The 24233-nt window shown below is 50.2% G+C and overlaps 1 protein-coding gene across 2 annotated transcripts; it reads right to left on the bottom strand.

Annotated features, from left to right (window-relative positions):
* Positions 1 to 360: 360 nt before the first annotated feature.
* Positions 361 to 23909, bottom strand: LHX2 (LIM homeobox 2). 2 transcript variants are annotated; one of them, XM_064290884.1, is made up of 6 exons: positions 23822 to 23909; positions 22756 to 22784; positions 22073 to 22275; positions 20761 to 21168; positions 14568 to 14766; positions 361 to 1032 (listed from the first exon to the last, which is right to left on the bottom strand). In XM_064290884.1, exons 1-6 carry the CDS (start codon positions 23907 to 23909, stop codon positions 745 to 747), a joined length of 1215 nt encoding a protein of 404 aa, XP_064146954.1. In that variant the 3' UTR covers positions 361 to 744. The 2 variants fall into 2 exon arrangements, with proteins under 2 accessions (XP_064146954.1, XP_064146953.1); XM_064290883.1 differs by lacking the exon at positions 22756 to 22784 and having other exon boundaries at positions 14568 to 14773; positions 20765 to 21168; positions 23790 to 23909.
* Between the last annotated feature and the right edge of the window lie 324 nt (positions 23910 to 24233).

Genomic DNA, 24233 nt, shown 5'->3' on the forward strand with positions numbered 1-24233 from the left:
TTCCTTGAGGACAGTAATCCTGATCACCAGCCCAAAACCTGGCACAGGAGAGAAGCCCCTAAAACATTTGATTAATAAGTGGAGGCCTAAGGATTTATCTCTGGGTTTCAATAAGACCCTTAAGTCCTGTGAATTTCACACCCAACAGCAGTGGCGCCAAGTAGTTTCGATAAGTGGTTTTATTACTGGTTAGATTTTACAAATTCTGATATTCGAACAGACTTCCACCTTAAAATTCTAAAACAACAAAGCGACCGTTGAAGGGGGTTTGATTTTACTTTTTTTTTTTTTTCTTTTTAGGACTATTCAAAGTAACAAACTTTTTTTTTTTTTTTTTTTAACATTTTTGCTCTGGTCATAAATATACAGAGAAAAAGAGGGAGAGAAAAATGAACAAGTCATCCAAAGTATGGAGATAAAACAGTATTCCTAAGGCACGTGGCAGTCTTTGAAAATACAGAAGCTCTAGCCAACTTAAATTATTTGTTGTTTTTCCTCGCTCAGTCCACAAAACTGTACAGTGACACAAATGTTGTGTTGCAGATAGATCTTCCAAGTAATTCCTCAGTCCACACCGCTGCGTTAGCCGAAGACGCAATTATTTTTTTCCTCTGTCCCCAGGCGAGATCCTAAAATGTGGTTAGTTAGTTGCTCAAAGCCTCTATTTTAAAATACACTTGGAATTCAACTAAAGATAATTTCTTTTTTAAAGAAATTGTGGGGCGGGGGAAGGGGCGCGAGTCATTAGAAAAGGTTGGTAAGAGTCGTTTGTGAGGGGCTGTGAGGCTCGTGGCCCTCCAGGTTGCCAGGCACAGAAGTTAAGACGGACGTCACAGTTGGCAGGGTAGGGCTAGTCAAGTCTGTGAGGGTGGTGGGCGTGCTCGAGGGGCTGAGCGAGGCGTTGGAGAGCTCCGAGGCAGGGCCCGACGGTGTCCCAGTCTGCAGCGCCGCATCCGTCGACTTGTCCACGCCCGTATTTTCCTGCCGTAAGAGGTTGCGCCTGAACTTGGCCCGGGCGTTCTGAAACCAGACCTGCAGCGGGGCGGAGGGAAGGGCTGGTTAGGGGAAGGCAGACAGAGGGTGGAGGGTGAAGGAAGGATGGCGATAGCAGAGCATTCCCCAGACTGTTTAACTCAGAGCTCCGTTGTTTCTGTGAGACAATAATCAGTGTTTTGTGGAAGGTTAGGGGGGAGATTGGCAATATTTTGTTCTTAATAAAATAAAATAAAAATTTCACTTTCTCTAATTGGCTGTTACCAAATTTCTCTTTTGTTTTGAGAACTGAGCTGCATTCTCCCGTATGGACCGTAGCCACTAGTCACATCTGAAATGTGACTAGTTTATGGGTGAAAATACATACCACATGTGAAGGCTTAGTATGAAAAAAAGAACGTAGAATAATCTCAAGAATTATTTTTATATTGAATACATGTTGAAAAGATAATATTCTAGGTATATTAAATTAAATAAAATATACTATTAAATGTAATGGTTTCTTTTTACTTTTTGAATGTGGCTACAAGAAAATTTAAGAAGCCTTGGTAAAACAACGGTTAAGTGCTTCACTGCTAACTGAAAGATCTGAAGTTTGAACCCACCAGCAGCTCTCCAGGAGAAAAGACTTGAAAGACCTGACGATCTGCTCCCATGAAGATTACAGCCTAGGAAACCCTATGGGGCAGTTCTACTCTGTCCTAAAGAGTCGCTGTCAGTTGGATCAACAAGATGACACAGAACAACTAGAAAATTTTTAATTAAATATGTGGCTTACATATTTCTACTGGCCAGCACAGTTCCAGAACCAAATCTTCACCGTTTTTCACAGTGATTGTTTGAGAAACCTTTTTTTTTTTTTTTTGGCGGTCACCTTTAAGTACCCATTAAAGATAGATTCCACGAGTTCTTGTTGGTATAATTTTTAATGTGTTTTGAGGTCAGTAAGTCTGGGAAATACGAGAATGATGTAAAGAACACACATAGGTATCAGTCAATAAATAGTTATCTAAAAACAAACAAACACCGATCCTCATCCCTGCCACCAACAGTTGGAGAAGCCACTGTGTATTCTGGGCCACTGGATTTCAGGTGTCAGGGCGGAGGTGGGCAGAGTGGGAACAGCTGCCCTATTAAATCAAGGCCTAGGAGGTTATAGCGTGGGCCTGGCTTCCCCTTGCACAGATTCGTTCTCCCAACCTGCCACATCCAAATATCCATTTATGAGTGAGGTGGGGCGGGGACAGAATTAGAACTGAGCTTGGTGCTCAAATAACGCCAAGGAAAGAAAATATGTGTTTACTTTCATTTTTCCTTGGGCACAGATACATGCACACATCCATGCACATACCTATGCACACATGCCTGTTCACACTTGTACATACGAAGAAACTGACTTACACAGCCCCACACACATGAACATCCACCCATCTAACTGCACAGACAGACTCAGCTGTACCCAGAGGTCTGTGAAGTACTTTGGGGAGAAGTCTAGGAAATCAGGCTACTGTGGGGGTTTGTACCTCCCCAAGAAAAAAAGCCCACAATGGAGGGCCCCTTCACTTCCCTTTGGATGAGGAAAACACCCTCCATAAGCCTCCCCATAAAACAAACGGCCTGGGGAATTCTAGGGATTCTGGGATGTCCGTTTGTGCATTTCCAGATGTGTTTGCATCTGCCTGTCTTCCCAGTGTCTCAGGCAAGGGTGGGTAGGGCCAGCTTCTGGCCCAACCCTTCCCTGGGAACTACCCCGCCACAGGCCCCTGCAGCCTCAAACCAGTCATTTTGGTGGCCTGACACAATTTGGGCTCAATTAAAAGCACAGCTGCGGCGAGAATCTTGGAGTAAGGAGGGAGAAACAGCCCTGTGAAGTCAGGGAACAAAGCTCTCTCCCCAGAAGAAGAAAGCACATTTTCCCTGGCCTTCTGCCCAAAGGAAGCCTATCACCTCTTCTGGGTGCTTGCAAATAAGTAGAGCGCTTCCAAGACCACCCCCAGCATGCTCTCCTGGCTGGGGGAGTAGAGTGAGGGGTGGTCCTTCCCTGTCCGGCCTACAGAAATCTGTACTGGTGAGACTGTCTTTGGTCCTTAGAATGACTGATGAAGAAAGCCCCCTGAGGTGCTCAGAGAGAGGAATTGACTTGTCCAAGAACACACAGCAGGATGAGGAAGGCTGGAGCCTTGGTGCCACTCCCTTGCTACTGTCCTGACCTGTGCACATGCAAGCCAGTGAGTGCACCTATGCAACTGTGGTAGCTGAAGTGGGGAGCCCCTGGGGTGGGGGGGGCATTGCTCATTGATCTGGGGTTCTAAGACCTTAGGAAGGGCTGGGAGTGGTCAGCTGCTGGCTGTTTGCTACTCTCCAGGCATTTCCCCTAACAGTAGGTTTGGAAACAACGACCACATCTTCCACAACTGCCTTGTCTGCTTTACTGGATCTGAGGAGCTGGGAATCTCCTGGATGAAAATTCAACAACTCAGCTAAGAGTCAGGCTGCTCTGGGGCTTTGTGTTAGGGTTTGTTTTTCACCGTAAGTAGGGTTTCACCAGGGTTCTTTCCCAGGTATCTTAGCAAGTCCCTTTCCAAGAGGTAACTGAGGGCAGAGACCCTAATCGAAGTCATCTCTGTGTCCCCAGAGCCTGGTACCAGGACTGGCAAAGAAAAAAGATCAGTAATCTATGTTGAGTTTATAGCAGCTAATATTTATGGACCTCTTACTATGTGCCAGGAACCTCTAAATGTACCATCACGGGTTATCCTCATGATAAGCCAAGTAGGCAGGAACTATCATTATCCCCATTTTTGTAGAATTAAAAAACAGGCTCAGAGTGTTGAAGTCACTTGGCCAAGGTCATCTAGAGGCCAAGCCGAGAGTGGAATCCAGGACTGCCTGCCATACAGAATCCATCCTCTCACCTACCACATTATTCTGATAAGTCAGCCAGTGAATGAATAAATGAACAAACAGGTGAGTAAGCAGGTAAGCAACTGTGGTGCAGTGGAAAGAGCACTGGACGTAGCTTTCAGTTCTGGTTCTGCTACTGACCAGTCAAGAAGTGACCATGGGCTAGTCCCTTTCCTCTGGGCTTGCTTCAGTTTCCCCACCTGTACAACCAGGGAACTGAACATGATCTCTGTGGCCTCTTGGGGTTCTAACAGGCTGGGATTCTACAGCAGATGCAAGGTGGAAGGAGGTGATCTACTCTACCCACCTTCTTAAATTGGAAGCCCTCTCTGTCTCCCTTCAATCCTTGCTCTTACCCATAATAGCTCTGTAGTTGTCAGAGATCTGTCCTTGGGACAATGAGACCCAGCTCAGGTATGGAATCACCAGGACACAACACCAGGCCAGGTGCCCCAGCCTGATGCATAGTGGGTACCAGAAAAGTCCTGGGTGGATAAGGAAGCACAAGTCCACACTGCTATTTGCCCCTTCTTCCTGCACCAACTGGCCCTGCAAGCTGTGTTTTTTCTCATAAACACTCTTCCCCAGAATCTTTTTCATCAAGAAAACCCATTTGGCCTTAGCAAGTCCCCTCCTAGGACTCTAAGGAAGCCACCCAAAAGACAAAAGCTTCATGCCCAAAGATGTCCATCATGGTATTTTTTTAAATAACATCAAACCAATGGCTGCATGCAAAATGTCCAACCAGATGGAGCAAACTGGAGGTCATGACACAGCCACTTCACACAGCCACAAAGGAAAAGTGATGAATGTCATATGATAAAAGAGGATAAAAATGTATATCCTCTGGTATTGCAATTTCATAAAGAAAATATTATTCACTCACTAAGTTCCAGACATTGTCTAAGCAAAAGTTCTAAGCATTTTACACATATTAAGTCATTTAGTCTTCATAATAACACTACAAGGTAGGTACTATTATTACTGTCAGTTTACAAGTGAGGACACTAAGGCCTGCCTCAGTTTCCCTACCTGTCCAACAAGCATACAAAAGAAGGTACCGTAAAAGGTGGAACTGAGATGTGAACTCCAGCAGGCTGGGTCCATGCCTTTAACCATTTATTAACCTCTGAACTACATGACTGGATTACTGGGTTCCCAGGGCCCTGGTGGCACAGTGATTAAGAGCTCAGGCTGCTAATCAAAAGGTCGGCAGTTCGAATCCACCAGCTGCTCCTTGGAAACCCTGTGGGGCAGATCTACTCTGTCCTATAGAGTCGCTATGAGTCAGAATCAACTCAATGGCAACAGTTTCGGTTTGTTTTGATGGTCATATATGGGTATACGATGTTCTACTATTTGTAAACTTTTTAAATAACTTTTCTTTAAAGAAGCAAAAATAATAAGCACTGGACTGGAAATCAGGAATCCTTGGTTCTAGTCCCAGGACTACAACTACTTTGCCGTGGGATCTTAGGCAAGTCACTCCATCTCTCTGAACCTTGGTTTCTTGTCTAAAATGAGAGATTCAGGCCAAACCATCTATAAAACTCCATCCAGTTTAGGCCGCCCATGACTGGATTGGAAACCCACCACGGCTCTGTGCAAATGACAGGCAGGGTCATGCTCACTTTCCTTGTTTTATAGCTAGGGCAACTGAGGCTCAAATGAAATACCCAGCCCTGACCACCCCCTTCACCAGGTAAGTTCCTATGTTACATGCTCTCACTGCACCCCTGTTATTTTTCCTTCCTAGCACTTCTTCAAAGGACCCCTGATGGCACAGTGGTTAAGTGGTCAGCTGCTAACTGAAAGGTTGCTGGTTTGAACCCACTAGTTGGTCTGCAGAAGAAAGATGTGACAGTCTGCTTCTGTTAAGATTACAGTCTTGCAGTACACAATATGGGGGAAATCAACACAACATGACCAAGGCAAGAGAAGACACTGAGAGAGGTACACAAGAATAAAAGGCAATGACATTAAACACTATAGCAGATGCAATCCTGCAACAACAGTGATACAAACAAGAAATTATGAGTGGATATATAGGTAGACAGATATGCTGAATGGATATGAGAGGGCGTACGGGAATATAAACCCATTGCCGAAGAGTCGATTCCAACTCACAGCAACTGTATAGGACAGAGTGGAACTGCCCCATAGTTTTCAAGGAACATCTGATGGATTCGAACTGCTGCCCTTTTGGTTAGTAGACATAGTTCTTAACCACTATACCACCAGGGTTTCCATGAGCATATACTCATGTGCATATCTAGGTTTGGCTATGGATATTTCTACACACAAATTTGTATGTGCTGTATGTACATTCATATATATAATAGAGCACACGGGGGCACAGTCATGGAAACATCCTAGACATAGCCAATCACCTCGCAAGGCTGAGTTATTGGGCTTGAAGGCAAGGATCATAGACTTGGGGGACATCTAGTTCAACTGGTATAACAGTTCATAAAGACAATGTTCTACATCCTACTTTGGTGAGTAGCATCTGGGGTCCTCAAAGCTCACGAGTGGCCATCTAAGATACAACTATTCGTCTCTTTCCATCTGAAGCAAAGGGAAGTGAAGAAAACCAAAGACTCAAGGAAACAATCAATCCAAAGGACTAATGGAGCGCAGGAACCACAGCCTCCAGTAGCCTAAGACCAGAAGAACTAGATGGTGCCTGGCTACCACCATCAACCACTCTGACCAGAATCACAATAGAAGGTCCTGGTTAGAGTGGGGAAAAAATAGAACAAAATTAAAATTCATAAAAAACACTAGATTTACTGGTCTGAGAGAGATTGGAGGAGCCCCCGAGACTATGGCCCTTACATACTCTTCTAACTTGGAACTGAAACCACTCCCAGAGAACACTTTTCAGCCAAATAGTAGATGGGCCTATAAAATAAACAATAATACCCATGAGGAAAGTGCTTCTTAGAACAGTCATCTATATGAGACCAAAAGGGCAACATCAGCCTAAAAGCAAAGATGAGAAGGAAGGAAGGGGCAGGAAAACCAGACAAATAGAAATGGGGAATTCAGGGTGGCAACAGGGAGAGTGCTGACACATTGCAGGATTGCAACCAATGCTACAAAACAATTTGTGTATAAACTATTGAAAGAGAAACTAATATGCTCTGTAAGCCTTCACCTAAAGCCCCCACCAAAAAAAATAAACAACTGAAAAAAATGGGTAGAGGATGTGAATAGTTTATAGAAACAAATACAAAAGGCCAATAAACATATGAAAATATGCTCAATCTCTCATAATCAATGCAAAGCAACAATAGAATTAAATTTGCAAATGATCAGGCTGGCAAAAATTAAAGTCTGATAAAATCCAGCGCTGGCAAGGATATGGCAAAACAGGCACTTGCATATATGGCTGATGAAAGTGGAAACTGCTGCAATATATTTGAAGGATAGTTTAAAATTTCTACCAAAATTTTAAATGCATATGTCTTTGCCCTTAAAGATCTGACCACAAAGCTCAAATATGTGTACTAAAATACTCACTGCAGAATTGTTTAAGCACTGGAAACAAGTTAAAGATTTGTCATGAGGAAGCCGGTCACAATGACAAACCTATAAAATGAACTACCATTCAACCATTAGAAAGAAAGAAGGAGACCTACATGGACTGATACAAAAAGACCTTCGAGACACATTAAGTGGAAAAAACAAAGTGTAGAACAGTCAGGCAGTATGTGAACATATTTATACTTATACACGTTTGTGTGTGTGTGTATATATACACATACGTACATGTACGTGTGTGTGTGTTTGCTTATGGATTCATAAAAACTTCTTGAAGGATGTATAAGAAACCATATTACCTCTGGAGTATAGGACCAGGGCTTGGGGAACGGGTGAGAAATCTTGATTTTTATATCTTTGTATATGGTTTTAATTTCTTTACGAAGTGCACGTGTTTGCTTCATAATTAAAAAAAATAAAAAGTTGGTACCAAAAGAAAAAAAAAAAGATTACAGCCTTGGAAACTCTATGGGGCAGTTCTACTCTGTCCTATAGGGTTGCTATGAGTCAGAATCAACTCAACGGCAACAGGTTTCGTTTTGGTTTAGCACTTCTTCAATTTTATTTTTTTTCAAGGGTTACATGGAAATAAGGTTTCTCTAGTCAAATAAATTTGGGAAATGTTAGACTAGAAAAAGTTGAGTCTCTTCAAGATTTCTCAATGTCTATATTAATGCTAGCACGCTCTGATCTCCAAGACAAAGACATTAGCAGATCTTCTTTTGCCCAAACTTATTTGGTCTCAGAATCATTTTACAAATACTTTTGTTATGAGATATTCAAATATACAGAAAAATAAAGACAGCAATCTTACCCTTATTTTAATTATTTATACATCACTTTGTTGCACAACTGTCTCCCCCTAAATTGTATGCTCCAGAGGGGTCCTGTTCCCTGTCCTGCTCACCAGTGACTACTCAGTGTCTCATGCCCCACTCAGCACAGGGCAGGAGGTCAGTATATCTGTTAAACAGGTCAGAAAACAGAGAACAGCTACAGTTCTCTGTTCCTGAGTCCTCTCACAGGCCAGTGATGACTAACTGGTCATCCTAAGAATGTTTTTAAATTGCTGGTGGTTAAAATGCATCACACCACAAACCCCTAAGGAGAACTTCACCTTCCAAATAAATCAGCTCACCTTTCCCACCCCCTGTGCCACTAAGCCCAGAGCATCTTAATATTCTGCCTTCCTGGCCCTTCCCCAGGAAGGGAGAGAAGCATCTATGGGCTAAGGAATGGTCTCCATGCATTTGCAAGGCTTCACGTCTTAATGGACCTCTGTTCAAGGAGCCATTCTGTCTCCTAGCCATGTTGGCCACTGATGAAAAGTCAGTATTGTAGCTGTCATGCTGCTGCTGCTGACAAATTTGAGCACTTTTTATTCACCAAGTTCTTTACAACAGGGTTCCTGCTTTCCTACCAAGACATGGCATCTATGACCCACTCCTTCTCTTTTCTCTATTTTCACTGCTGCATTCTGCAGATAGATCAAAGGGGAAAAAAGATCACAATCCCTACACTGTGCTATGCTGGAAAGAGCTTTGGAATCAGAGCCATCTGGGCTTGACTCCTGGCTCCACCACTTACCAGCTGTGAGACTCAGGGCTAGGATCCTAGCCTTCAGTCTCTGAACTTCAGTCTCCTCATCTGCAAACTGGAGATAATTACATTTTTTAAATGTGTCCAGAAGAGCTTATTACACTGAACGCTGAACACAACTGTGTATGTATGTGTGTGTGCGTGTATATGACAGAAACATGAAAGTCCCTAATATACACTTTATAAATTATACTGTATACCATCTCATTTATTCCTCACAACTACCCAAAGAGGTAGGTATTACTATTATTCCCATTTGTTAGTGGAAGCCACTGAGGGTCAGAGAGGTTAAGTCACTTGTCCAGGGTCACTTAGTAAGTGGGAAAGCTGAGTCTGGACCTCCAAATCCCCACAGGGGTGGTCATCCCAGGCCTGCCATGATGTTCACGCATTGCCGACAAGATTCAATAACACCCTAGAAACCCCCAGACACAAACACACACACACACATACACACACGTGCGTGCATGCACATACATGTGCACGTACATGCACACATGCGTACGCACACTCGCACAGGCACGCTGCACCATCTCCCTCTGGGAACACAGCCTCAACCTCAAGCCCTGCCCCATGCCCTGGAGGCTCTTTCAGAAGGGTTTCAGTTGTGCCACAAGTTTGGGGGTGAGGACCTGCAGGGGGCGCCCAAGGCCTAGTACCATTAAGCCAGCATAGACCCAGTGATGGAAAAAAAAAAAAAAGTGATGAGGAACTATTAAATGGGCATTCACTGTGTACCAGCAGGCATCATGCTGGAACCTTCCCATTCACTGTACCAATCCTTAGGTATCCTCAAGGTAGGAACTATTATTCTTCCCAATTCAGAGTTAAGGAGTCAAGCTCAGAGCAAAGAAGTTAACGTGCCCAAATCACACAGCTAGTAAATCAGAGAGGATCTAAACCAGTCTTTATACTTTCCAAAGCCACACCACCAGCTGCCTCCCCGAAAACTGCTCCCACCTCATCTCCCCCAACTGACCCATCAGTAGTCAGGACACCTGGGAGCAAACCCCACCCTGCCAGTTCCTGGCTCCTGTAACCTATTGCAAATCACTTTATCTCACTAGGACTGGAGTGTCTCATCTTTAAAATGGACATGAAAATATTAAGGTAAGTTAGATGAGTGGTGGAAAAGACAACGCTTTGCAAACTGCTGCACAGTCATGAGCAGTTGTGTTGTTAGTGGATACTAAGGATTTGGGCAGGAGATTTGGAGGTCTGGGAAGAAGGAAAAACAGTGGTCTGGAATGCCTTAAGAGTGTGCCCTCCACCTCAAAATTGTTGTTAGGTGCTGTAGAGTCAGAGCAAACCTAGGTGACCCCATGTGACTGAGTAGAACTGCTCCATAGGGTTTTCTCGGCTGTAATCTTTATGGAAGCACATCGCTGGGACTTTCTCCTGAGCCGCTAGGTAGATGGGTTTGAATCAGCAATCTTTGGGTTAACAGCCAAGCACTTAACTTTTTGTGCCACCAGGGCTCCTTATCTACAGGCTGTAAGTGATACTCACACTCAAAGACAGTGCTGGGTTGGCTTAGAGGAGAAAGAGCAATGTCCTTTGATCAGACAGACCTGGATTTCGATCAGCTGTGCTATTTACTAGCAAAGGGTGACTTTGGGCAAGTGGGAATTATTTGCACCTCAATGTTCTCATCTATGGAGCCTTAGTGGTTCAGCATTTAAGCATTCAACTGCTAACTAAAAGGTCGGCAGTTCAAATCCACCAGCCACTCCCTGGAAACCCTATGGTGCAGTTCTACTCTGTCCTATAGGGTCGCTATGAGTAAGAATCAACCGGACGGCAACAGGTTTGGTTTCTTTTTGGTCCTCATCTACACAGTAAGGAGAGGGGATGGTGATGTCTGACAGTGAGAGCTCAATGAGCAAATGTATTTCACAGGCTGAGCCAAGTATCTGCCTGATATATAATAAACCCATTGCCATCGAGTCAATTCTGACTCATGGTAACCCCATGTGTTACAGCATAGAGCTCTCCATGGCATTTTCTTGGCTGTAATCTTTACAGAAGATTGCCAGGCCTTTTTTCCTCAGCGTATCTGGGTGGGTTCAAACCTCCAACCTTGAGGTTCGTAGTCAAGCACAAACCATTTGTGCCACCTAGGGACCTCCAGACCAGTTGCTGTCAATTCCAATTCATGACAACCCTATGTGTGTCAGAGTACAATTACTCCATAGGGTTTTCAATGGCTGTGATCTTTGGGAAATAGATTGCCAAGGCTTTCCTCCAAGGAGCCATTGGGTAGACTTGAACTACCCACCTATTGGTTAGCAGCGAGCACATTACATATTTGTGCCACCTGGGGACTCCTGATACACAGTAGGCATGCAAACATTTGTTGACCAGTAGACACACCATAACCAGCAGTGCTTTTCTCCTCAAATGGGCCATACCCTTGGTTTTTCTGAGACCCCATGGTGGAGAGAGTGGGTAACTATGAGCAGTTCTGGCTCAGGGTTCTGAGGGAGGAGGGTACAGGGAAATCATTCACTCAGGCCTCTTAGAGGAACATTTTCTCACACATAGAGTGGTTGGTACCTCTTCTGGGCTCCCACAATAACCCCCTGCTGATGGATTACACTATGGGGAAATTGGTTATCTGTGATCTGGATATACACCTAATAGATGATTTCTTTCATAGCCAGGCTTATGGTTCATTCACCTCTGTGTCTCCAGCTTCCTCCACCACAAGGCCTGGTGCCAATAGGTGCTTAACAGATACCTGGTCAGATGAAAAAATGAAAGGTGACTCTGCTGGAAATCTTATTTGCCCCTAAATCAGGCAACTAAATTTTGGGCCTTACCAAGGCCAGCAGAGACTGGGTCCTCACTCCAGATTGAGACTCAACTAGTAAGGAACTTCATTTCATTTAATCTGGGTAACTAGGAAAGACATATGCTCTTATGGCACCCATTTTACAGATGGGAAAACTATGACTTGGAAAAAGTAAGTTGACAAAGACACCGAGCCACTGAGCAGGGTACCTAAGGAACCCAGGTCTTCCTGAATCCAGCTCTACCTGACTTCAAGTCCCTGTTCATACTCCTGTCCGCTTTACCACCCCTGTCCCCTCCCCCCTCCCCAAAATAAAGGACTATGGTTAGTGGGAGGGACGAAACCTCCTACTAACTAGAAAAAAGGCCGATGACACCAAGGTCCCCAGGCCAGAGTCCTCAAGGAAGCATCAAGTCCCAGTTTCAGAGCCAGTTCAGAGCTGAGGAAGGGATGGGGAGGCAAGGAGGTTCCCCCGACATAACCCAAAAAGCTAGAGTCTGAGGAAAGCGGACCAGGGGGCCAGGAAGGCGTAGCACTATCGCTCCCACCCACGCTCCCAGACCAGCCGGACCTAGGCCGTGGGCAAGACGGACTCGAGGAGGAGGGGCTGGGCCAACGCGGGAAGCTCCAGGCCCAGGGGGCGGATCCAGAGAGGCGCACTAGCTCCCCATTGGCTGGCTCCTACCTCCCGCGGCTGCGTCACGGAGCCCGCAGGAGCCGGAGCTGCCCCTGAGCTGCCGCTGAGCTGCCCTAGTAGTGCAGAGGCCAGGCCCGCCTGGAGATGCAGACTCTCTACTCCCCCGGTAGGTTCCAGGACCCGCGCCTTAGTCACAGGCCCCTCCCTTCACCGCGGTCACAACACGCTTTTTGTTTTTTTCTGACAGGCTCACTGTGAAACTTTTCTAGGATGGCTGCGTACCCGTCCGTGTCTGTCACTGTTACCCTCATCCCTTCGATGTCGCCTCGCAGACCTCAACCCCCACCCGGGGGCTGGAGCGTGGGTCAGGCTGCCCTAGACTTGTATCCCAGCACCTCCCCTCCTGTTGCGAAACCCTGGTCATGTCACTTCATCTGTTTTCTTACCTAAAAATATTTCTATAATCACACGTTCTGAAGAATAAAGGGGAGGAACTTTCCTGCCTTGTCATTGTATGGATGGGAAAACTGAGGTTCAGCAACCAGAATAATTGTTGATCCCATCAAAACCCATTGCCTTCGAGCTGATTCCAACTCAAAGCAACCCTATAGGACAAAGTAGAACTGCCCCATAGAGTTTCCAAGGAGTGCCTGGTCCATTCAAACTGCCGACCTATTGGTTAGCAGCCACAGCACTTAACCATTATGCCACCAGGGTTTCCAATTGTTCATTCTAGATAATTAATTAAAAAAACAACAACAAAAAAAAAAACCCATTGCCCTCAAGTGGATTCCAACACATAGCGACTCCATAGGACAGAGTGGAACTGTCCTATAGGGTTTCCAAGGAGTGCCTGGTGGATTCAAATTGCCGATCTTTTGGTTAGCAGCTGAACTCTTAACCAGTGTGCCATCAGGGCGCCACCTGGGAAAAAAGGCCTGGTGATCTATTTCCCCAAAACCAGCCCTTGAAAACCCTATGGACTACTACTCTGACACAGATGGGATCTCTGTGAGTCAGAATCAACTTGATGACAACTGGTTTTACCATCCACTGAGCAGTTAAGTGTCAGGCACTGTGATGAACACTTTACATCATTTCAGTGGCTCCTCCAATAACCCTGTGGTATAGTTTCTTGTGCCCATTTTACAGATGAGGAAACAGGCTCAGAGGAGTTAAGTGACTTGCCCAGGACCATGAATCAAGTAAGAGTAGTAGAAGCTAAAGATTCAGAAGTGGCGGCCCAAGGCTTGTGAGTTTGAGCCACCCAGGGTCCTGAAACCCCCAGAATGGGGTTCTTAATACCTTTGTCATCATGGACAGACCCTTTGGAATCTGATAAGAGCTCTGTATCCCCTCCCTATCAAGAAAACACTTTCATATACAAGTACAATTCTGCTCAGTTTCAGAGGCAATCACCTCTTCCCCCACCTGCTTCCCCCACTGCCCTTTGGGCAGACCTGTGAAAGCCTCTCTTGCCCACCCCATAGGACCTGCCTGCAACCCTTCCAAACCTTGCTTCCAGGGGAGTTTGGAAGACAGCAAAAAGAGACAGAAGAATAATATAGAGAGATGCCAGTACAAATAAAAGAGAGGGGGAGAGAGTAGAGAGACAGAGACAAAAAAAAAAAAGAGAGACAAACTTGGGAAAGTGAGTGAGAAGCGAGGAGAAAGGCAAGCAGCTAACAGCTGCCTCCTATGAGGAACAACCTGGGATGAGGGATTGAAGGGGGACTCTGGATGTACCTGAAATGCTTGGACCTTTCACAGTGTGAACATATTTGAGTGTCACATGAGTAATAAATAGTAACTAAGAATTATTTGCAAGAAAGGAAAGAGACTTGTGTAGACAAAGAGGACAGAGAAGGACAAAGAGAAAAAACTGAGAAAAGCTGAAAAAGAGAGAGAAGATGTAAAGTTAGAAGAAAAGATTAAAAGACAGATAAAGAAACAGACCGAGTAGACGGAAGTGGAAAACAAGAAAGATAAATGCAGATACAGGGGCCAAAAGTCCTCCCACGGTCCGTGGCTGGTGTGGGGTACTGTCCCAGGCCCTGGCAGTTGCCCCCATTCCTTGCCCTGGCCCTGGCTGACCTGGAGAACTCGCTTGGTAAGGCCCGTCTTCTGCGCCAGCTGCTTCAAGTCCTTGGCATCGGGGTTGTGGTTAATGGCAAAGTAAGACTTCATGGTCCGAAGCTGGTGGTGCTTGAAGGAGGTGCGCATGCGCTTCGTCTTCTGGCTGCTGGGGTAAGGCTGGTCGCGGTCCAGGTGCTCCGCATCATTCTCGTTGCAGCTCAGCGCTAGGGAAGGGATGCAGAGTAGGCAGGTGAACCTTCTGATTCAGCCCCGGCCGCCAGGTCCACACCAACGCCACCCACCACCAAATGTGTCCATCCTTGGGACCAAGGTGGGATGAGGGTTATTACCCCCATTTATAGATGGGGAAACTGAGGCTGAGAGAGAGAAAGCAACCTGCCCAGGGTCAGAGAGCTAGCAAATGCAGGATTCGAGATTCAAACCTAGCTCTTTGAGAATCCAAAAACCATTCTGAGCCATCATCTTATAGTAACAATGATTATGATAATAACAACCGCAACTTGTCGATTGCTTTACTTCACTCCAGTTGGTGTGCTAAGGAACTTTACAAGCACATTCTCACTGAATCCTCAAAACAAACCTATGGAGCCAGGCATTATTTTTCCCCTTTTTACACATGTTGACACTGAGACTCAGAGACACAAGTTACTTGACTGAGACACTGTAACGCAGGGACTCCGGCCCACACTCTTCCCATTTCCCACTACACTCCCTAAGGAGAAGTGGTTATGGCTCGGCTCTCCCCGTGGTGTCTAGGATAGGCATCTGGAAGGCGCTGACTGAAAGAGATATTCGTTTTTATTTTGCCCTCATCAGTTCCCACAACCAAAAGTACTGAATGCCCCTGGGCCAGGGCACTGGACGGGCACTGCATTTTGTAGTTTAATCCTCACTGTGAGCTGTGAGGCAGTTTTCCAGTTTAGCAAATGGGGTAAATGAGGCTCAGGGATGTTAAGTGCTCTGCCTCAAACTCTCAGAGAGTGGCAGAGTTGGAACTGGAAAAGAGAAGGAAGTTGGAAGAAAAAAGGAACATGTATTAGACACTTCCGTATGCCTCTGCCTTTTCATACATCATTGGACCTTCATTCACAACAGTTCTGAGAGGTGGCTACTACTGTTCACCCCATTTTAGAGATGAGGAAGCTCAGGGAAATGAAGCCACTTGCACATGGCCACACCATTGATAATGGCTGAGCCTACATTCAACACTGGAGTCCTCATCTGTTTCCTTCCACCACATCACAAAGGGGAGGGGAGATGACTCTTTGAGGAGCCTGACTCCATTCAGAAAGGGTCCAACTGGGGCCTGGCTGCCAATGCTTGGATGAGATGGGGGGGGGATGCCGCAGGGGTGAAAACCTCAAGAAGTTACTCCCCAGCTTGGCATTGATAGGGACAGGGCAAGACTCCAAGTCGCAGGCCCCTCATCACATCCTGAGGCAATCCATACACAATGTCTTGCCTTGAGGCAAGCCTCCCAGGAGGTTCAAATTCAGCCCCTATAAAGTGGGGACCTGGAAAGATGTCTAATACCCATTATACCCCTATAAAAGAGTGGCCATATTTTGTGCAAAAAAATGCAGGACTTCCTGCTCAATTTGAATTTCACATAAAGAACAAATAAGTTTTTAGTAAAAAGACATTACCATCAAGCCGATAACGACTCATGGTGACCCTATAGGATAGAGTTGAACTGCCTCATAGGGTTTCCAAGGACGGGCTGGTGGATCCGAACTGCTGAACTTTTAGGTAGCAGCCGAGGTCTTAACCACTGAGCCACCAGGGCTCTAGTTTTAGTAAAAGACGTCCCAAATAATTCACAGGAATACTATAGTAAAATTTTATTTGTTTATCTGAAATTGCAGTATAACAGGACGTCCTGCATTTTATTTGACAACCCTACCCCCAAGTACTGCTCTCTGGATGACCTATCCCTCCCCCTGCCCAGGTGGGAAGTAGTCCCTATTGAGAGAATTTGCAAGATACAGGTCTTGCCCCGCCCTTAGAGCTGACAGCAAAGGGCTACTCCTCTTAAGGGCCCCTACCCACACGTATCCAGGTCCTCCACCCCTGTCGTGCTCCCACTGAGAGCACCCAGGGTGGGCAATAGGAGGTCCATAAATTTAAGGGGATCAGAGTATGGATGACTCCCAACCCGCTCCGCAGAAACTGCCCCGCCCCCGCCACACAGTGGGGAGCGACCCTCTTCTTGCCCTAGGCCCAAGCTCCACCCGGGTGGGGCAAGCCTCCCCAAGGGGATCTCTGGGCCCATCCGTCAGCCCAGCCTCTGCAGGGGCCTCACTGCTGTTAATGAGCTCCATGGGGACCCCGGCGCCCTGTGCACGTCCCTTGGGCTCACGGGGCGCGCCCTGACTGCGGCCTAGGTGGGGGGAGGTAGCGCGGGGGAGGGAGACAGAAAGAGCAGAGATAGGAGAAAAACGAGGCAGGAATAGAAAGCCAGAGAATGGAGAGAGAAAAAAAGGAGAGGGGGTAGGGAGGGAAAATGGACAGAGCCAGGAAAAAAGAGACAGGAGGAAAAAAAAAAAAAGCAATAGAGATGGTAAAGAACTGCAGAGAGACAGCTACAAAGACTGAGAAATAAATCAAAGAGCCTGAGAAGAAAGCGAGGCCGGAAGTAAAGGGAATGTGTGGCGGAGGGTTCGGGTGAGAGTACCGTACCGAATCCTAGGTCTCACGGAGACCGGTCCCTGCACGGAAGGCCTTTTCGGAAGCCGTTACAGGCGGGGGAGTGGAAAGGTGGGAAGAGGAGGGGAGGGGAGCTAGGGAGCCTGCCGGATGGAGCGAGGCCGAGGGCGGGCCAGTGACCAGGGCAGGGGGCTGTGCTGTGGGAAGGGAGAGAAGACGGTGGGAATAGGTGGCCCCTTGGGCCCAGGTCTGGCCCGTACCCCAGACACCCTCAATCCTAGGGTGGGGCCCAGATTCCCCAGGATCGGATCCGGGGAGGGGTGAGAGGCCAAGGGGAAGAGGAGGACCCGGCCTTTCTCTCTCTCTCTCTTTTTTTTTTTTCTTTTCTTTTCCTCTCAATTAGGCCGATTCAATGGAGCTAAAGAGCTCGTAAAATCATGAATAATTTACTCGTGATCTGTTATTAACCCATCGGGTTTCGAGCTCTTGTCGCTGGAACTGAACCTGTAATCAAATCTGACTTCGCCTCATTTTACTAAAGACGAGATTGTAGGTTCAATTGTCTAAATAATGGATTGGAATCAAATCAGTAATTACGCCGCTAGGCACACACACACAGAAAGCTGGGACTGGGGGAGGCCCTGGCGTCCAGCCGGTCCGCGCGGGACTCCTGCGGCCGTGGCGCGCAAACCCGGCGCAAAGTTCGTGGCCTGGGCCCCGCGCCGGCTCTGGCCGTCCTTCCCGCACCCCTGGCCCCGCAGGCAGTCCCGCTGGGGTGTGCGTTTGGAGGGGAGCAGTTCAGTTCCACCTCCAATGCTGTGCAGCGCGCTCGGACCAGCAGGGCAGCAGGAGGAGGGGCACAGCGGACCCCCGCCCCGGAAGGACTTTCCGACCCTGCGGCCCTGCGGCCCAGGCTGTCCTCCCCTAAACCAAGGGCCCCACGCACCGACCGCGCCTCCTCCCCACTCTGGCCGGAGCTCACCACCCTTTAATAACGTGCCGCGGCTCCTCGGCTGGACTGTCCCCTAGACTGAGGGCTTTTCAAGGGATCCATGTTGCTGGGCCCTTAGGTGTGGGACACTTACACAAACAAGCTCACGTCCTTATAGTAGGAAACATGAGTGCAAGCGCGCGCACACACACGAACACACACACACACAACGCACACAGCCCTAAGTCAGACCCTGGTCGGTTCTCTATTTTCAGTCCCTGTCTCCCCAAAGCCTGGGGTTGTGGTCTCCCCAAAGCCCACACTACCGCCATTTCCCTGCCGCCGGTGCCCTGAAGGGTGGGGCAAAAGCCAGAACTGACAAGCCTGGATGAGCCCGGTGCCCCCTTTTCCCAACCTAGCCCGGAATAAGCAAGCCGCAGAGCCACCAGCGGCGCGCTCTGCGCTGTTTCAGCGAGTCCGGAGAGCCTGGGCCAAGGCCTGAGACCCGTGCACCGGGACAGAGAAATAGACACGCAAACAGAGATCCAGAGACAAGAATAAGAGAGACGAAGAGAAAGGGGGACTGAGAGAAGGCAGAAAAGAAAAAAAGGACGGGCCAAAGAGCACCTAAGAAGACAGTGAGTGGCGGCGTTCTGTGGAGGTGCCAGATATCCTCAAACTCAGTCTTCAGTCACATCTCCCCGCTCAGGGCAGAGAGGCCTCTCGCGGGTAGGATGGGGGTGGGGGTACGGAGGCCTAGGAGTAGCAAAAACCAGAAATAAATCTCTGCACCTTCTACCGGTCAGTTCCAAACCAGGCTCCTAATGTGCGTCCCGAGAAAACAATCCCGCTCCCTACCCACCGTGCGCCTTGGGGCTGCAGAGAGCCGGCTGATTCCTATCAGAAGCAGACCCCACTTAGTAAACAGATGCGGCTTTGTTGGGGGGGGGGTTGGCCTAGACTCAGTTTAGTCTTTATTTTCCGGGCGGTGGGAGATGAGGGAGGAAACTTCAGGAAAGCGGCATCTTTGGTACACCCATCAACAAATCCTAAATCCTCCTCTGCCGCGGTTCCGGTGGACCCGCTTGCGTCCACCTCACCATTTGCTAAACTGGGGGCTGCATTTTCCTCCCAGCTCCGCACAGCCACATACACAATCCACGATCCAGAAGTATAGCGAGGTTAACAAGCGCCCAGGAGCCATCTCTCAGTTTGTGCCCCCTCCCACCCGGTCGACGATGGCGGGTAGTTGTGGCGGGGTGGGGGGGAGTTGTGATTCGCCGGCCTGCCTCGTCGGGTGCTCCCTTGGACTTGCGCCCGGGGGCAAATGCCCCCTCTAATCCCTCCTCGCTACGCTTCTGCCAGGATCCTCCAACAAGCAACTTCGGTGGAGCGAACAGGAGCCCCACCCGCATCACATCCGATTTCCCTCGCCAGCCAGGTCACACTTTTTAAGATTAAAATAACTCTGATTTCTCTGACTTCTTCTCCACCGCCGTCTCCTCCCCATAGTTCATAGAGTTGGGTTTGCTTTTGTTTTTGGTTTTTTCCCCCCAAGTTGTGCATTTGACTGAGGGGAAAAGGAGGAAGAAAACAAAACCTCCCCAATCCGATTCTCTCACAAACCAAAGAAAGAAAATACTTGCAAATAAATTCTATCTAGTTCGGAAGCCCGGGACGTCATAAACCTTTCCAGGCCGTCCAGACTTCAGGCAGATGTTGACGGTTCAATTTGCTGGGCCTCAGAACCCCAGCAGCTGTCCAAAGCAGGGAGGGGCGCGGGAGGGGTAGAGCCTCGCGGAAAACTGCCGGGCGAGGGGGGGGTTCAAAGACTCCGGAAATGTGAAACGAGCCCCCTCTTCCCTCCCGCCACCTCCTCCCCCCCGCTCTGCGCGAGGCCCGGCCTCCTCCACTCTCAACCCCCAGCGCCGGGTTCCAAGGGTCGCGGCCCTCACCCTAGTACCCCCAGGCCCCGGGAACTTGGGGGAAAGAGCCCGGGAAAAGCGAGACCTGGCCGAGCAGGAGAATCGAGCTGGGCACAATGACCCGCAACTCTTCCTCAGAAAAGGCTCCAGGGGCTCCAGTCCCCCTAGCCTGCTGCCCTCGGGACATTTTATCCAACCGGGCTGCATGCCAGGGCAAGCTCGGTGCCCCCGGCCACTGCCAGCTCTTTCTCTTGGGACCCTTGCCACCCTGCCTCTCTCCTCAGCTCCCCAGCTCCCTGTCTTCAGCCGCGCCAACTCAGAGCCTCTTTAGTGTTTGGCGCCGCCTTGCTTTCCTACTCCTGCACTTTGAGCCCAGCAAAGCGGAGGAAAGGCCCAAATCAAATAGCCGCCCCCGAAAACCCATCTCTCAGCGACAAGCCTTTGCACCAGGGGCAGCGCAGCCAGGGATTAATGCGCCCTTTCTTGTTTTTCTTCCTGCTGCAGCCATAGGCACGTGGGCTGATGCTTGGAAGGCTAATGTTCCTCCTCCCGGGGCTGTCCAAGGCTTAAGGCGCAGGGAAGCTGAGGACTAAAGTACCCCCTCCCCATATGCCCACCACACTGAGATTCACTCTGCACGCCGCACACTACCTCCCAACCCGATGGGGGCGCTCGGCGCGCCTCACACTCACCAGCGTTGTAGGCCGCTAGATCCGCCCCGGGGCCGGGGCTCTTGCGCTTTCTGGGCCGCCCCTTCTGCACCGTGCCCACGCCATTGTAGTAGGGAAGACCCAGCGGGTTGGCCCCCGCTGCGCCCAGCCCCGCACTCTTGGCCGCAGCTGCCGCCGCAGCCGCCGCTGCTACATCGGCGTGGTTGAAGTGCGTAGGGTACTCGCCCTGCAGCAAAGCCTCGAAGTGCAAGCGGCAGTAGACTAGGCTGTCCTTCATGCCGAAGTGGTCGCCCGTAGTCAGCATCTTGTTACACGTGGTGCAAGTGAAGCAGTTGAGGTGATAAACCAAGTCCCGGGCGCGCATCACCATCTCCGAGGCCGAGATGCCCAAGTGGCAGCGGGCGCAGCGCTGCACAGAGAACCGCCTGTAGGGACCATCGAGGGAGGGGCTGTGGGGACACATGGTCGCATAACCCCTCTCCCACATCCCGCCTTCAGGTGCCACTGCTGTTGCTGGGGTCAATCCCTCCTCAAGATGGACAACCTAGCCTTTACTTGGAGTATGGGGCAAGAGGGGACTAAATGTTTACCCAGGCCTGAGGCTGGTTCTGCCCTGAAAAAAAAAAAAAGCTCCCCTTAAACATTTTCATGCCTCCAAAGGCTTCTACTTGACTCAGAGAGTGAGCAAGTCCTAGGACAGCCTTTGCTTGGGAGGGAAGGAGGGCTTCCCCACTTGCCCCTTTTCCACCCTTTACTCCTACCCTCCACACCAGCACCTGGAAAACCTACAGACCTTTGTAACTTGGGAAAAAGACAGACAGAGAGAGAGAAACAGACCTTAACCCTATATCCTAAAAGAAGGAGAAACAGGGAGCTTGGGGTCTGTTAGTGGTGATTCCAGTCCTTTGATCCTGGCCAGCTTTCACTCCCATCTTGCCCAAAGACTCCTCAATGCACCCACTCCCCCAGTTCTCCCTCCAACTTTGCTGCACACCAGCCAAGGGTGCCTGGGTTTGGTGGTACCTGTTTCTGTCTCCTCTGATACACCCAAGAAACTTCGAAGGGTAGAGGGTGCAAGAACCCCAGCCCAAGCTCGCTTATGGGCTAAGCTGAGACTAGAGAGCAGCTTCCTGTTTTCTCTGAGTCACTACCCTTTCCAAGAGCTCCCAATTTGTCTCTGAAAAGGGCTGTCACCCATTTAGCATTTCCTTGAAGTAGGGGGTTCCTGAGTAGGGAGCCCTCCCCCAGGACTGGAGGTAAAAGAGAAGAACAGGATTGGTCCTGAGGTGGGGGTCCTGAGTGGCAGGGGGTCCTGGGGTAGGGGGCTACCTGTAGTAGTCTTCCTTGCAGTAGATGCTGCCGTCCTTGCTGAAACAGGTGAGCTCCGATTCCAGATTGAGCTTGCACTCGCAGCACTTGAGGCAGCGCATATGCCACTGCTTGTCCACCGCCAGCAGGTAATAGCGGTCCGAGATCTTGCCCCCGCAGCCGGCGCAAAGCGCGGCGCGGTCACTGCTGATGGACGGCATGGTCTGCGGAGGGAGGGAGGCGAGAGACCGCAGCGCCTGCATCAGGCTGCGGCCAGCCGCCGCCGCCGCTGCGAAAGGGGCACCCGCAGCTCCCTTCGTGGCCCCAGCTGGCCCTAAACGTGGAGGGGGCTGCCTGCAGAAAGGCACAACACTCTACCCCTACCCCAAAAGGCCGGTATCCGGGCAGCTCGGAACCCAGGCCCGCCTTCACAGCCCAAGCCGGCCACAGGCCCAGGCCGGGCTCCTGGCCTAGATGGCTCTCCTGCCTTACTTATCTCCCCTCCTCTTCTCCCTGCCCATTCCCCAGAAAGACTCAGGCTGTGTTTGGGGACTGCAGCAGCGGTGGCTACTCCAGTCAAGCTCTCCAACAGCTTCCCAAAATTGTTTCTTAAAGGAGCCACTTGGCTGAGCCCCCAAAAAGTGGCAGAGTGACCATTGGAAGTCACCCTCCACACACACAGGCTCCCCTCCTGAGACCCGCACTGAGTCCCTGACCTCCAGCCTAGAGATCTCTGGATCCTTAAGCCAAAGGTTTAGGCCAGGGCAGGTCCCACCGACTCCTGCTCTTCTGCCACCTCTACCACACCGGCTGGGGCTCTCTTGAATCCTCAGTGCAGGTCAAAGGGCTAAGAGATGGTTAATGGGGCGCAGGGGCACCCTCGAAGTGTCCGAGTGCCGGACAGGCCCTACTCAAATTCGTCGCTAACCTGAGCACTCTGCGGGCTCCTAAGCAAGAGGCGACTGGAGCTGCCGCTCTTGCTCTTGGAGCAAAGAAGCTTCGCCCATGTCCCCGCCTCCTCGGTTTCTAAAGGTCATCTCTGGGTTCGGCTTGGGCAGCGTCTGCTCGTGCAGTCTCTGGGGAGATTTGAGGCGAGGAACTGGCTATTTGGGGCTGGGCCGGCGGAGCCAGTCGTGAAGATCCTAATGGACTCTCCTTCCGCAAGAGCCAGGCCAGAGCCTGAACTCTGAGCTCCTGGCTTGGCCAAGTCCGGTGGGCAAGGAGGCCAGAAGACCGGGGATCAACGAAAAGCACTGGCCGCGAAGACTCCGGCCTCAGAAACCAGCTACGGAGGGAGCCCGGTCTGCGGGGAGGTGGGGAGCGGCCCAAGCCGGCGGAAGCCCCAAGATTCCCAGTTGGTTGCTCTTCCCCGGCGCCGCAGGCGGCACCGCCAGCACCCGAGCCGAAGAGAGCAGGGCGCGGGTCCGGCGGCCAGAGGTGAGGTGAGAGCCGCCTGCGCCGTGAGTCAGACTTCGCTCCCACTTCGGGAGAAATGGTCTCCTCCACCCTCCCGGTCAGACATTTCGGTTTCAACCGTGTTTCCCTCCTTCGTCCCAGCAGCCGAGTTTTCCCCAGGCCAGGAGCTCTGGGCCCTGCATCCTGCCCGTGGATTCTCAGCGCCCTGTCCCGTGCGGCACGAAAGACTCTCGCTCCCCAAAGTGCCCCTAAACTTCGAGAAGCCGAGACGCAGATCGGCCCGGCCCAGCTCTCAGTCCCGACCCCTCAGCCGACCGCCTACCGTCTCTGTGTCGCCGCGGTCGATGGCGGAGCTGATAGCCGGGGCCTCGCTCTTGGCCCTTCGGTCCATCTCGTCGATGACCCCGTGCACCTCGGGGCCTGACAGACTGTGGAACAGCATCACGGCGGCACCGGCGGGGCCGGGGGCGCGGCTCCTCCGCGGAAGGGCTTGCCCCCGGCCTCAGCTGCCTGGCGCTCCCAGCGCTAACGGGCCCGGTGCATCGCCACCGCGGCCCCGGCCCCGCCCGAGCTCGGCTGCGCCCCCAGGCCGGGCTCCGGGCCCCGGGCGCCAGTGGGCCAGGACGACTCCCGCCAAGACGCAGGGGTAGCTACATCGCGGGGCGCCTGGGCGGCGGCGCCAAAGCCGGAGTCACAAGGGCACCGGGCGGTAGGCGGGGGTGGGGTGGGGTGGGGTGGTGGGAGACAAGGGCAGGGGTCGGCGCCC

Source organism: Loxodonta africana, chromosome 9, assembly GCF_030014295.1.
Source record: "Loxodonta africana isolate mLoxAfr1 chromosome 9, mLoxAfr1.hap2, whole genome shotgun sequence".
NCBI classification, from domain to species: domain Eukaryota; kingdom Metazoa; phylum Chordata; class Mammalia; order Proboscidea; family Elephantidae; genus Loxodonta; species Loxodonta africana.

Coding starts and splice junctions, on each gene's coding strand:
- LHX2 (XM_064290883.1), bottom strand. CDS start 23,909: ATGCTGTTCCACAGTCTGTCAGGCCCCGAGGTGCACGGGGTCATCGAC. Junction 22,276..23,789: donor ACCGCGGCGACACAGAGACG/GTAGGCGGTCGG, acceptor CTCCCTCCGCAG/ACCATGCCGTCCATCAGCAG. Junction 1,033..14,567: donor TTACCAAGCGAGTTCTCCAG/GTCAGCCAGGGC, acceptor GCCCCGCTGCAG/GTCTGGTTTCAGAACGCCCG.